Source organism: Anabas testudineus, chromosome 17 (assembly GCF_900324465.2).
Source record: "Anabas testudineus chromosome 17, fAnaTes1.2, whole genome shotgun sequence".
Lineage (NCBI taxonomy): Eukaryota > Metazoa > Chordata > Actinopteri > Anabantiformes > Anabantidae > Anabas > Anabas testudineus.
The window spans coordinates 5,570,918-5,585,210 of NC_046626.1; the positions used below are offsets into that span (position 1 = coordinate 5,570,918).

At 41.2% G+C, this 14,293-nt stretch overlaps 3 protein-coding genes across 3 annotated transcripts; 1 reads left to right on the forward strand and 2 right to left on the reverse strand.

Moving 5' to 3' along the window:
* Window positions 1–26: 26 nt before the first annotated feature.
* On the forward strand, window positions 27–5,032 carry eif2b5 (eukaryotic translation initiation factor 2B, subunit 5 epsilon). The gene is made up of 16 exons (XM_026374686.2): window positions 27–238; window positions 484–608; window positions 695–880; window positions 1,014–1,191; window positions 1,282–1,362; window positions 1,443–1,520; window positions 1,603–1,915; window positions 2,007–2,152; window positions 2,781–2,925; window positions 3,196–3,297; window positions 3,387–3,488; window positions 3,690–3,780; window positions 3,867–3,990; window positions 4,083–4,208; window positions 4,333–4,443; window positions 4,837–5,032. The coding sequence occupies exons 1-16, from the start codon at window positions 80–82 to the stop codon at window positions 4,897–4,899; spliced, it is 2,130 nt and encodes a 709-aa protein (XP_026230471.1). The 5' UTR covers window positions 27–79; the 3' UTR covers window positions 4,900–5,032.
* A 114-nt stretch (window positions 5,033–5,146) lies between these two features.
* On the reverse strand, window positions 5,147–7,762 carry LOC113171949 (mitochondrial ubiquitin ligase activator of nfkb 1-A-like). Its single transcript, XM_026374687.1, has 6 exons — window positions 7,246–7,762; window positions 6,687–7,125; window positions 6,448–6,569; window positions 6,277–6,364; window positions 6,070–6,184; window positions 5,147–5,981 (listed from the first exon to the last, which is right to left on the reverse strand). The coding sequence occupies exons 2-6, from the start codon at window positions 6,790–6,792 to the stop codon at window positions 5,486–5,488; spliced, it is 927 nt and encodes a 308-aa protein (XP_026230472.1). The 5' UTR covers window positions 6,793–7,125; window positions 7,246–7,762; the 3' UTR covers window positions 5,147–5,485.
* Window positions 7,763–7,883: 121 nt separating this feature from the next.
* LOC113171950 (mitochondrial ubiquitin ligase activator of nfkb 1-A-like) lies at window positions 7,884–10,002 on the reverse strand. The gene is made up of 5 exons (XM_026374688.2): window positions 9,925–10,002; window positions 9,683–9,800; window positions 9,509–9,596; window positions 9,297–9,417; window positions 7,884–9,217 (listed from the first exon to the last, which is right to left on the reverse strand). The coding sequence occupies exons 2-5, from the start codon at window positions 9,797–9,799 to the stop codon at window positions 8,725–8,727; spliced, it is 819 nt and encodes a 272-aa protein (XP_026230473.1). The 5' UTR covers window position 9,800; window positions 9,925–10,002; the 3' UTR covers window positions 7,884–8,724.
* Window positions 10,003–14,293: the final 4,291 nt, after the last annotated feature.

Sequence of the window (14,293 nt, forward strand, 5' to 3'; positions counted from 1 at the left end):
GCAGATTGTCCTACTGGCGCCACCGTAGTTGTGTCTGACGACAGAGTGGTTGGTTAGCGCTTCGGAGTCAAACAGAAACATGGCCGGTAAAGGAGGAAAACAGACTCGGCCGGGTCCCGGCCTTTCGGGTAGAAAAGGTGCGGGTGACCAGGAAGAAGAGGAGCCGCTGCTGCAGGCTGTTTTAGTCGCTGACAGCTTCAACCGGAGGTTTTTCCCTGTGACCAAAGACCAGCCGCGGGTAGGCAGTGAGCAAAGCTAACAGGGATGCTAATGGTAGCTAACTTATGTCCATGCTGTAAACAGTGACAGTTCTGCACTGTCTGATTAAACCGCTTGAATATATCTGGACATGCAACAGTTGAACTCTTGATTGAGTGTGTGTAGTTTTGTTGATGGCGATTAAGAAATGTGTTCAGCCTCCATCATGTGCAGTTACTTTACTCACTCTGCTAACGTCATCTGTCACATTGTCACTGCTGAAAGGCTTTGCTGCCACTGGGGAACGCTGCCATGATCGACTACACACTGGAGTTCCTCACATCCACCGGGGTGCAAGAAACATTTATCTTCTGCTGCTGGATGGCCAGTAAAATCAAGGATCACTTACTGTAAGTTTCTCAAATGCTGTGCGAGGAGCTACTTTTGTTCTGCTTGACTTAAATAAAATAATTTGACCTGACATTGTGTCTGACAGGAAGTCAAAGTGGTGCCGACCCAGCTCTCCAAACACGGTCCACATCATCACTTCTGACCTGTACCGATCTCTGGGAGATGTGCTCAGGGATGTTGATGCAAAGAATCTTGTGCGCTCTGACTTTGTGCTGGTTTACGGTGATGTGGTGTCGAATATTGATATCAGCCAGGCCCTGCAAGAGCACAGGTAGAGAAGATATCTTTTACCATAGCATAAAATCTTTTACTATACTAAGGATAAATTATAAATATAATGATCCCTTTGCTACTTCACTCTAATACTAAATATTTGTCCTGTGTCTCATTTGTCTTGTACACAGACATCGACGAAAGATGGAGAAGAACATCTCAGTAATGACAATGATCTTTAAGGAATCATCACCAGGTCACAAGTCTCGCTGTGAGGAAGATGACGTTATTGTTGCTACTGACAGCAAGAGTCAGAGAATTTTACACTACCAGAAGACACAGGGGCTGAAGAAAGTACACTTTCCTATGGTAACTAACTCTGGTGTGGGTTTATCAAATCTTGAACATGTTTAGGATTTGGATTGAATTATGATAGTTGATCCTGTTGACATTTTGCAGAATATTTTCCATAGTGGAAGTGATGAGTTTGAAATCAGGCATGACCTCCTGGACTGCCACATCAGTATCTGCTCCCCACAGGTCAGTTTTAAAACAGACAGAGGAACATGTAAATAGATTTTTGTTGTCTGTGGTAACATTGGGTTGTCCTCATCTTTCAGGTTGCAGAGCTCTTTACTGACAATTTTGACTACCAGAGTAGGAATGACTTTGTCAAAGGGATCTTGGTCAATGAAGAGGTATTATGCAGCCATAACAAAGTTATCTTTTTGGACATATGAAATATGATCTGTCACTTAATAATTTATTCTCTTTCTTTAGATCCTGGGAAACCAGATACACATGCACGTCACCAAGGATGGTTACGGTGCCAGAGTGTCCAATCTGCTAATGTATGATTCTGTGTCATCGGACTTTGTACGAAGGTGGATCTACCCACTTACCCCAGAGGCTAATTTCACAGACAATGAGGGAAGAAGCTGCACATACTCTCGCCACAATGTCTATCGAGGCTCTGGGGTCAGCCTGGGCCATGGCAGCCAGATGGAGGAGAATGTTCTAATTGGCTGCGACACTAGCATTGGTGCTAACTGTCACATTTCTAACAGTGTCATTGGTAACAGTTGCACCATAGGTGAGCTCACTGGGCTGCACTATTAAATGTTGAAATGTTAATTTGCATGTGCATGTGTATAATTAGTGTTCTTCTTATGTTACTGCAACAGGTGACAATGTAGTCCTGGACCATGCCTACATCTGGAATAATGTTCACATTGCCAGTAACGTGGTGATCAGACAGTCTGTGGTCTGTGACAAGGTTGAGGTCAAAGAAGGTGTGACGCTTAATAAACAGTGTGTCCTGGCTTATAATGTAAGTAATATAGTGTATTGTCATCTATTTTTAAATAATTGTTAGTCTGACATTTCATCAACTTAGTTTATAACTAAACCATCCACATTGGACACTGAAACACTGGAAACATGATATATGATGTGTTTGTCAGTGAGATTGTTCTGGTATGTGGAGACAGGTTAGCTGTATCCCCTGTTTCCATTTTTAGGTTATGAGAGTAGCATAAATCTTCTCAAACACTCAACTAAACAATAACAAGTGCGTTTCACACGTATTTCTCTTACAACTGCTTTTAGATAGGTGGAAAATTGCAGTTATGACGCTCTGTAAATATTTGTTTTGTAACAGTAAAATCAATGCTAATGTGTTACATACATGTGTTACAACAAAATTTGTATTGTTTGCCAGTTAATTAACTTTCTACTCAAATAGTTTAATAGATAAATGAGTATGCATAAACTTGCCTAAATAGAGCTGTAAACAAATTAAAAATGTTTGGAAAATCTCAAGATTTTTCAGCAGCAGCATCAGATGATACACTTTGTGAATATTGGCCTTATATTTCTCGCAAACCACTCAATCATGACACCAGACATAATTAAAAAATTTAGCACCACTTACAGATGTTAATTTGCCTGTTTCCCAGGTGGTGATTGGACCAAAAATCTCTCTCCCAGAGGGCACCGTGGTGTCCATGCACCACCCAGAGGAGGAGGAAGAGGATGATGATGATGAATTCCTCAGTGACGGTGCCGAGGTCGATCAAAGAAAAGACAAAAGCAAACAGAAAGGTTTGTGTTGTCAAATTATGAAACAGTTTAAAGATACAATATGAAACTTTTATCTGATATTTTTGAGAAATATACTTCAAAACCTGAATGTGAAGAGGTGCTGTCTGCTGTATTTTGTGATAATTTGTCCCCATGATAATATTTTTAACAATATACAGCAGCTGTGTGATGACATGTTTGCATATGTGTTTGAATGTGTGGGAATTTCACATGTGAGCAATACATTTTTTTTAAAATATTTAAAATGATAATTTGTTTTTTGTCTTCCAGTTTTTAATCCAGCAGAGGTTGGAGCAGAGGGGAAAGGCTACATCTGGAAGAACAGTAATCTGGACGACACAGAAGATGAGGAGCTGCTGCAGTGTCTCTGGGGTATGACAGTCTGTACAATCTGTCTGTCAATCTGGCATTTCCCGTGACACTGGGGTCCAAGTCCGAGCAGCATGTTTTTTGTTTAACAGGTTTGGTGCTGAACCCAGATCCTGAGAGCGAAAGTGAGGACAGCGAGCCTGATGGTCCTGATGATCCAGTGATCCCCTCCCCTGAAATGGACGATGTCAAAGGTAAAAGTGGTGGAGTTGACTAACTCACCTGCCTGTTGAACGGCATGTTTGCCCCCTACTGGCCAAAGAGACAACCTATCAACCACAAAACCAGTTAGAACAACAATTCTCTGCCCAAGAAAACTGCAGTCTGATTTTTGTTTTTCATAAAATATATAAAAAGCTTATTGTGTTTGTAACATTTCTTCTGTTCACGTGTAGTCTTCCAGATGGAGGTGCTGGGAACTCTGCAAAGAGGTCTGGAGGAAAACATCAGCTGCGACAATCTTGTACTCGAGATCAACTCTCTCAAGTAAGGAGCAACTGACAGTTGCTTGTAAACGTATTGTTGTCTTTCCACGTAATTCTACCTTAACTTTAACACACTGTTTCTTACAGGTACGCATACAATATTAGTCTGAAGGAGGTGATGCAGATTTTAACCAGAGTGGTTCTGGAGTATCCTTTTCAACAGCAGGGCCCGCAGCTCACCACATCACAATATGTTGCTGTGCTCCTGCCGGTAAATTAACTACCAGTAGTTATTTACTCCACATTTACATAACTGTACATATGATTGAAAAAAATATGCTGAATGTAGTTTTTCCTTCTTAGTTGTTGAAGAAATGGGCACCGGTGTTTAAGAACTATGTGAAGAGAGCACGGGACCAACTAGACTGTCTGTCAGCCTTTGAGGAGCATTTCCTGGAGCAGGAGAGTCACTGGGCTGCTATGGTCAAGGTCAGGGTTGATCCGTGTGTTGTTCATTAAAACATCTGCAGTCATTTAGGAAGTTTACTAGTTTACTCATCACTATTCGCTGATGGCACCTGGAGCTAAAAGTGCTGCTCTGTTCCTAATCCAGGTCCTGATGAACATGTACCAGCTGGAGATCCTGGAGGAAGAACTGATACTACGATGGTTCTCCCAGGGAGCCACCACCGACAAGAGCCGACAGCTCCGCAAAAACCAGGGGGTAGGTGCAGGATGTGCTGGCTCACACAAGACAAAAGGGTTTATAATTCAATTGAACAATGCAGATTTTTAGTGTGTGATGAAATCTATTTAAAACCAAAACATCTGAGCACCTTGGTTGCTTGATGGTTGCAGTGCAATTGAACCCAACAGTTACATACGTAGCATTACTTGCATTTAATTTTCTTTGCCTAATTTTACCTCTGGTATGCAGTGATTCATTATCAGTTATATTGAAACAATTAACAACATGTTACAAACAACAAGTAATTTATACATTTCTTTTTTATTTATTTTCAATGATTAGTTTTTGATATATTTCCTTCATCAGCTGTGACAGTGGTTCGACAGTGCAGAATTTATGTCGGCTCTGTTTTATGTTTCTCTTCAACAGCTCCAAAAGTTCATTCAGTGGTTGGAGGAGGCTGAGGAGTCTTCAGAGGAGGAAGGAGAATAACGAGGAGCAGAGAGGACAAAGAAGACTGTATAAAGTGAAAGGATTAGCTGTGTACAGTTTAAGCTGACCTACATTTATATTATGTAAGGGCTCTGTGCCATCACCATCTAAATAAAGAAGAAAGACCCTCAGACCTGATGGAAATGTGTTGAAGTATGCATGTGTTACTGCCTGAAGATGAAGAATGTTTCAAGCTCTTGTTAAAGCTTCAATCAAGAAAGAAGTCCATTTGCCATGACGCAACACCCACATCCTATTTAGTCGAATATGCTGCACTCAGTGCATGCTTCAAAGTTAATTCAGCTCTTATCACTGTCTTCTTCTTTTCATGACAGCCTATAGGCTGTGTGATCAGAGGTCAACCTGAAATGCTGTGGTACTCTTAGCCTGCCAAGGAATATATATGTTAGCAAAGCTCCAATTCCTGGAATTTACATCTAGATTCATTAAACAACATACAGTAGAACAGAGTATCATTGGCATTAGGTTACACAAATTGGAGGGTGAGCAATTGTTCAAACAACAACTAGTTCTATAAATTTAAATGCCAGAAATAAAAGCTAAGGTTGGATCATACTCTTCAAGTCTATCTTGATCTGCCGCCTTGTTTTCCAACTGAGTTAAAAAAGACCTCTCCTAGAAACAAAGTCCCCATGAGGCCAGTAAAAGCAGTCAGTGACTTCCACATCCTGGCTGAAATCTCGTGTCTGTCCATAAAGCTCCTGTGATCACTGGGCACCAGGATGTACTTGCGACCATCCTGTGGGGCCTGCAGCCGTATCACCTGGCCTCCCTCCAGCACCACCTCCCCAAACCCAGTCAAGGTGGTCCCCACCCGCAGGAGCTCTTCTGTCTCCTCCGTCACTATGGGTATTTCGTTACTGAAACACTCCTCAGCACGCCCAACTTTGTTGTAAACCCTCTCCAGGTAGCTCCCAGAGGCCTCCAGGGGGTTGTGGACCTTCACAAATAAGTCATTGCTGTAGGCTCCAGGGCTAACCAGGCTGAAGGGGACGGAGTTGCTGGTCTCCCTGTATATCAATAATTGGCTTTTAAATATATTTCTCAAGGTGCAAGAGTCCCTGGAAGAAGAATCAGACACTTATTACTAGACTAGCAGTTTGATAAGGAGAAATTTTGGTGTATTATTAAGTTTTATACATATCATACCACATTTTGGCAAAAGAATTTTGCCATAATTCTGTCACTGTTGTCTTCTGAATCACACCAAAGCATCGTGGGACAAACTGGCTGGCCAAAGGCTCCCCGTCTGCCTGGACTAGACCTTCAAACACACAACAAAGAAACCTGAAAATATCTCTGGCTGCATTCAGAGCTATATATACTAAGTAGATATTTTTCCAGACACGTCTGTACCTTCCACAGCAACATACTCCAGGCGCTTGTGTGGAGATGCTTGGAGCACTTTCATCAAATGTTGGTCTGCTTTGAAAATTGGTATTTCCTAAAATGGAGAGGAATAATTATACTCAGTGCAAAACCAGAACTGTAGAGGAAGAGCTGAATGGTATTTAATGGTGCACTTGCCTTTAGCTCTTTCAATTCGTTCTTCTTTTCTTGATAAAGTTGATAAAACAGACTAGTTAAACTAAAGCTGGACAAGACACCGATCCAAACCAACGGGCTCCCAGGAAAGTCTCCCATTCTCTCTGTGAACCAAAATAAGAAATAATGTAGAGTCAACACAAGTGAAAACAGTTAACAAATAGTCGACATCCTATGTAGGCTATGCGAGGAATAATTAGATAATGTCAAACAAAATGTACCAGCTAAATCTATTAAGCACCACTTCGAAAACGAAAGCTGCTTTAGTTTCATTTCCTCATCCCCCAAAACACCCACACAGCTTGTTGTCTTCTGCCTGACGCACATTTACTATTTACTGGACTCATGGGAACTGTGGTCCTGTGTACTGAATGAATACTGACACACAGGGCACCATTTAAAAAACATTTAAGACCAGGTAGAGAGAGAAATCAAATGATGTGGAGTGAGATAAATAAAATGTATTGGTCTAAGTCATTAATGTTGAACCACTGGTCCAGTCACCAGTAGTTTTTTTTTCCCTTGATGATGACTTTTCTATTAAAACAGACATTGTCTTCAGTCACTCTCGGCTGGATTTCACGGAGTCAGATGACGTTATTCAGAAGCACCACGTCAACAAGAGCAGTCCTTCCACCTTCATTTAGGCATCTTTCAATTCTACAAAGGAGAAAAAGCACTTATAAGTATACAGCCTGTAAAAGTCATTTGTAACAAACATTACAGTATTTGCAATATAGTTTACTGTATCTCTAATGTTGTACAGCAAGAAACAATTACCTGTCCTCGTCTCTGAATGTCCTGATGATGGTGGCCACAGAGAACCTGCTCAAAACCAAAAGCTGGACTTTCTCCTGCTTTTCTAATCGTCATCCCTTGAACCAGGACATAGTCTACAATAGATGCTCAGATTCCATCAGTGATGTTTGTTCTTGGTCCCTTCCTGCGCTGGCTCGCTGTACGTTTCTCTCCATTGTAAATGGATGCACGTGTGTCTGTGTCTTTTATTCTGCCTGATTGGTCATGTGTTGAGAGTTGTGTTCACATTTCGGTGGCAGTGTTTCTAACTTTGCACCACAAGTGTATCACAATGTGAAATGTGATTAGTGACTGAGTATGTGTTCTAAAGTTTAGCAATAAAGGGTGAATGAGTTTTGCAGTGTACAGTGTTTACGGTTTGGCTGAAAGAGTGAATTTAGGCCACTGAGAATTTGGTTCAGAGAAAGGGATTTAGTGTTTTAGCAGCTGTGAAAAACTGTACGTTTGTGTTTCTCCACGAGCTTCTGGCTGAAAGAGGCTGAGGCGTCTTCAGAGGAGGAAAAGCACACGAGAAAGGACAAACAGGACTGTAAAGTTAACACAAACTGTTGATTTGACCAATTTGCCAAAATGATTTTTTATTAAACTTACATACAGCAATGTTGAGTGGCTGTTTTTTTTCTCTACAAATTCAACAATCAAGTAAAATCATAACGATTTCAGAGGTAGAAGATACTGATGCACATTTAATTGTGGTCAATTTGGATTTCATGCGTCCTGTTTTGATTCTAGACTGAAAATTTACTAACCCATTCATTTCACCAAGTGATTCAAAGAGCAAAAACAATCACCAAAGTAAAAGCCCGACAGATTTAATACTAAATTACAAACATGAAATGTTCTCTTGATAAAAGTAGTTCTACTGTGTTTTGGGCTTCCAAAGTTAAGACATCCCATAAAGTGTAAATCCCTGCAGAAATACACTTTCCTGTCACATGTGCTCATAACTCTAAAGAATTCAAATCACAACCTATAGGCTTGATGATCAAGGTTTAACCTGACAGCTATTGTACATTAGCCTGGCAAGGAATGTATCTTTCAGGCCCACGGGTTGCAATCAGCAACATTCAGCCTATAGGACACTGTAGTTATACCAAAATATTCTTGCTTTCTCTTAATACTCACGTATGCTGGATCGATACTGACAACCTAAAAACAAAAAAAGAAAACTCCTGCCCAATGTCCAACACTTGTATTTCCTGGACATCAGCATTCTCTGATGACGATTTGTGTGATTTTTACCTATGAGATATTGAGGGATTCACGGTTACAAACAGTGAAGTGCATTTATTCTGATGATCCCAAGAGCCCAGTGTGTTGACAAATTTTAAAAACACTATTATAGAAAATACACCACTGACTCAGATTTAGTCTAATCACGATCAAGAAATAGCGTTGTTCCCGTCTCCATTTCATAAAATTTCAGATTTCTGTTCTGTTCTATTTCGAGCTGTCGTCGTGTTTTCCGATGAAGTTGTAAATAACCCCGGCTAGAAGAGAGGCCCCTGTGAGGCCAGTAAGAGCAGTCAGTGCCTTCCACATGCTGGCTGAACTCTCGTGTCTGTCCATAAAGCTCCTGTGATCGCTGGGCACCAGGATGTACTTGCGACCATCCTGCGGGGCCTGCGGCCTCATCACCTGGCCTCCCTCCAGCACCACCTCCCCGAACCCAGTAAGGGTGCTCCCCACCCGCAGGAGCTCTTCTGTCTCCTCCATCGCAGAAGGTTTCTCCCCACTGAGGCCCTGCAACATCACATTAACTAAGCTCTCCTCAGCCCGCTTTACTTTGTTGTAAACCCTCTCCAGGTAGCTCCCAGAGGCCTCCAGGGGGTTGTGCACCTTCACATACAAGTCATTGATGTAGGCTCCAGGGCTAACCAGGCTGAAGGGGACGGAGTTGCTGGTCTCTTTCTTGTTCATGGTCCGAGAATTCCTGGAAGAGCAATCAGAGTGTCATTACCAGATAATCGCTTGATAAAGAGGCGCTTTAGGGTAGTATTAGTCTTCTGTACCATGTTCTGGTGAGAGAGTTCCAGTATTGCCAGTGTTCCTGCACTGTTGTCTTCTGAATCACACCAAAGCATCGTGGGACAAACTTGCTGGCCAAAGGCTCCCCGTCCGCCTGGACTAGACCTTCAAAACACACAACAAGGAAACCTGAACCTCTAGGACTGAACACATTCAAATCTCCATTTGCCCGACAGTTCTCCAGACTGGTCTGTACCTTCCACAGCAACATACTGCAGACGCTTGTGTGGAGATGCTTTGAGCACTTTGACCAAATGTTGGTCTGGTTTGAAAATGGGTATTTCCTAAAACAGAGAGGAATGATTATACGCTTTCTACTGCCACAGCTATATTAACAGTTGAACTGTAGGCTACTTAAAAGTGTGCTTGCCTTCAGCTTTATCAGTTCTTTCTTCTTTTCTTGGTATAAATGATAAAACAGGCCAGAGAAGGCGAAGCTGGACCCGACACCAATCAAAACAAGCGGGTTTACAGGAAAGTCGCCCATTCTGTGTGAGAAGAGAAATCATAAAAAAACAAAAACAAGTAGCGCTTGTCACATGGGTTTATTATTTAGAAATGAATTAGTTAAAGTTGAACAAATATTCCAGTTTTAGTAAAGCTTCATCCTACCTCACATTCGCTCACACAAACCGAAACAATAAGACTTTGGTTTTATTTCCTCGTTGCTCACGTTGCGTCATTATTCATCAGCCAATAGGAAGCAAGCTGCTTTTTTGCCTTTGCGCCTTTTGTCCATTAGGTGGCAGCACCGTCATGTTTCCTGGCAATAAAGTAAAAGTATGATTATTTAGCTCCAGTGTTTCTGTTGAAATGTAAAATAATCAGCTGCTGGGGACAGAATACCATAAAGCAAGTCAAATTATATTAGGTTTATTTGTAATGTTGAAAATTGTATTACCATTGCCTGCATCAAATACTGTATCGAAGTCTCATAAGTGGTCACAGGATAATTACTTTGAGAAATACTGCAAGAAAAGTACTCACTGGTAACTCTCCAATCCTACAAATGTACCTTTTGTTTTACCTGAAGGGTAAGTCATGTTTTCTCACGTCTTCATTCATTTTTCTTTATAAAAACTGAAGTTAAAAGCATGTCTTTTCTCTAGTGCCTTCATTTTTGCATCAAATTGTACATTGTTTAAAACATTCTGTTTGTTCAATGGAGGATTTTTACTTTTTTACTTTAAGTAAACTTTACAGCTTGTACTTAGTACTTTTACTTGGGTAAAAAATTAAAGGGTCCTTCTACACTTGGTCTGGAAGTGGAGTATTTTACTAAGCAAAAACTTCTAGTTGAGTGTTGACTTCAAATTTTAAACACATCTTTAAGGAATATAATGCAAAGCTGTGGATTAGCCTAGCCATCAGTAACCTTTTAACACCTACTATACTATACCATACCTCACTGTGATGGAATTGAATTGAATTGAACCTAGGTAATACGAGATCAAGATCTGGACAACATGCCATGCCAGTGATTGTACAGGTGCACATGTACACAGGCAAATGACGGTAGAGGCACAAGCACATGCAGTCATTTCTTTCCTGGTCGAGAGCTCCTAGAGGAAACGGAGCATGAAGGGGACAAAGTGTAGTTTATTAAACTCATTTGCATGCATCATTATGTAAAGGAATGACCATAAAATTACCTTTTTCCATTAGTTGGAAACTGGAATCAGCTGATGGGTTGAATTTCCTAGAAAGCCATGCTGATACTGCTTATATAGAGGCACCAACCTAGAAGGATTTACTGTATGAGGGACGTGCAAGGATCAGGAGCAACCTCCACAACTCTCTCAGACAAAGGAGGCAAAGGAAGTGACACTCCGTAAAAGACAAGACACAGCACCGAGTTTGCCAGCTTCCTTTTGCTCTGCCTCTCTCCTTATGTCAAATAGCAGCCCACATTCTTTTGGCAAACTGGAGCGAAACTATAAATACACACCTGTTTTAAATGTGTGGTTATATTTTCTCCTGCCTTTTCAATGCTGTTTGGCTTTGGCTTGGTGAATGGAGGAGAAGAGGAGAGAGGATGAGAGGAAAGAAGAGGAGGGAACACTGTTCCACTAATGAAAGCTTTGGAGCTGCTTTATTTCCTTTATCAGACTCAGCGTTCGTCCTGATTCAGGTGTTGATTCACTCCTCTTCAATCTGTCCTTGACTACTCACTGAAAGCAAAAATGCCATCCAGTTTAAAATAATGATGTCCATTTTCTTATCATTGGAACATATGCAGCTTCAGTGCAGCATCTTCAAACCCCTCTGATAACAGCCTCATGTGTCTGTGTACAGCAGTAACAAACCAACTCATCTGACTGGAAAGCAGCTCTCAACCAGTGTTTCACCAGTTTGCAGTGACTTTGCAGATAAATCAGGGCCCAGTGAAAAATCTGCCTTTTACCTCAATGACTACTGAATATTTTGTATTAATCTTCTTTATTACTGTAAAAAAAACAAAAACAAAAAAAACACAGAATGTCCCTTTCTGACTTTTACAGCTCTGTCATCTGTTTCAAAGATGCAGAGTGGATGAAAGACATGTTAATCTTTTCCTGCTCGATGAGGTTTGTTTAGACGAAGTGGAGAATCGGTCGTACAGAAGCTGTAGCTGTGGTCATTTAATGATGATGGATGGTGAACACAAATCCCAGCATTTATGGTTTCTATGTCAGAGGTCGTTGACATAAGGACACCACGGCCTTCAGAACGTCAAAACCAGCATTTCAGTCCGTATAGATCAATTTCTAGTCCCAGCACTGCACCTTACTGCACTTCTCCTTAAAATCTGACATCATTGTGCTTCCAGTGTCTCTTTAAATACAGCTGAAGAAACAGACATGATCAAATGTGTTTATTAACAGAAGCTCATACTAGGAAGTAGAGCTTTGAGCTAAATGCTAACACCAGACTTCATCAGCACGTCCACAATGACAGTGCTACCAACCGAATGTAGTGCTTACCTTGCTGTGCGTTTGTTTGATTAGTACTAAACACAAAGCACACACAGCTGAGGCTCATGTTAGTTCTGCTGGTATTTTAGTTATTAAATAAAGTATTGCTGTGTGCATCCAGGAATTTAGAGCAGTGAAGGTCAGAAGGCAGTTTCCAGGTACATTTCAACCTTTAAATAAGAATCCGCTGCTGGTGCAGGACTAAATCCCCTGATCCACAGAGTCAGGGGCTCAGACTACAGATGTCTTTAATGTTTGTCAAATGATTCCGTTGTAATCGAGCTACTTCATCACCCACAAGAAAGATTGAGTGATTGTTTTAGCAGGATTTATGGACAGTCTCACAGGGCTGTTAAAGTCAGCACTCGCAGCCAGGCGAGAAGATAATTTCCCTCTCTGATCTTCATTTTGGTCTGACGAGTTTAATTACCACTATTGCTTCCATTTAGACATCTAGGTCACTGATTGACAGCTTGTAGATTAAGACTCTTATATCAGCACCTCAAAGAACCACACAGGCTGCTTGCTAGGAGGCAAATTTATGGTCCACAAGAATGTATTCAGCAAGCACCAACAATAAATAATCCCCACACTGATTCTGAGCAATCAGTGCTTCTAGTTGGAGTAAAGGAGAGCTCCGCAGCGTCTGATTGGCATCATATTTCACGCTGTTTTTGTCGCCGCGCTTTGATTTTGCAGAGGGCTGCTTTATGATGCAAAACAGGCAGGTGTCCAGATGTCAATGTAAACATGTTTATCCTCTTCAGCAGCAGAGATCATTTTTAATGACTGAGGTTTATGAGAAACCTCTTCTCAATTTTGAGACACGGTGGTAATAAAACACCACAGGCAACTGGTGTGAGAGAGGAGCAAACATTAACGCCGCCACATGTTTGCTCCAATAACACAATCACGTCAACAGAGACGATATTAACCTCTTACAGCTCTAATAACAGATGCACTCGTTGCTGAATTTCACGAGTGAAAAGTGAAGAACTTTGTTAGACTAAGTGAGAAAGTTTGGCCACAGATCTCAGAGAAAAGCTGAGAACGAGCTCTATAACTCAAAATGATAAGAAGATTTCTACACCGTTTATCAAGCCACACTCAGAAGCTCCAACATTTAACGGTGATGCACAGAGGAGGGGGATTCTGAAATCCATCAAAGCTTTCATAAGCCTGGGCGAGTCGGACCACTTCACCCATCACCCACTAATAGTGAAGCCAGACCAGTAAAACATACGGTGCCAGCGGGGGGGGGGAAACCGAAGAGTTGTTATCAGGTTGGAAGTAAATGACATAATCCTCATGTTTTCACAGGCTCCACTCTGGTGTGCATGGGAGTGCGTTTTGACGGAGCAACCACCTTTACTTTTGTCTTTATTTGCACGAACTCCAGAGCAAGCAAAACTTTTTTTTTCTGCTGTTTCTGATGAATTATGAGCTTTTATCTCTACAGCTGCGTCCATCCACTTCACATACGTCCACGTAACTATGTGAACCGTCGTTCTCTGAATGTGTGTTGTAGTATCATCTTATCTGCAGTGTGTTGGCCACAGCTCCGAATGTGGAAACTAAACATCTAGTTATGTCATCTAAATGTCTATATGGTCTGAACAAGGTCTTCCTGGTTCTGGTGTGAACGTTAAGTCACAGTGACGTAAAGCTGATGGCCCAGTGGCAGATTCTTGTTGAAACTGTGTCAGAGAGATGTTGCTCTATGGAAATCTTACAGTACAACTTGTGTTGTGTCAGCATGTTTCAACCCAATCCTTTATAACAAATGAAAGTAAAAACACAACATAATTTGAAATAAAAGATAAATAATACGTTTTCACCATGTTTTCTCTATCTAATTTTTCTTTTTATTTCTCACCTGGATCTCACACACTCAGATCTTTTGCTTAAAACAACTACAAACGTGCACACCTCACTTATTCAATGATGATACATAAAAGCTATAGTCAGCATGTACTGTATGTATCAAAGTAAAAGTACCACAGAAATATCTCCCTTTCAGTGACTGA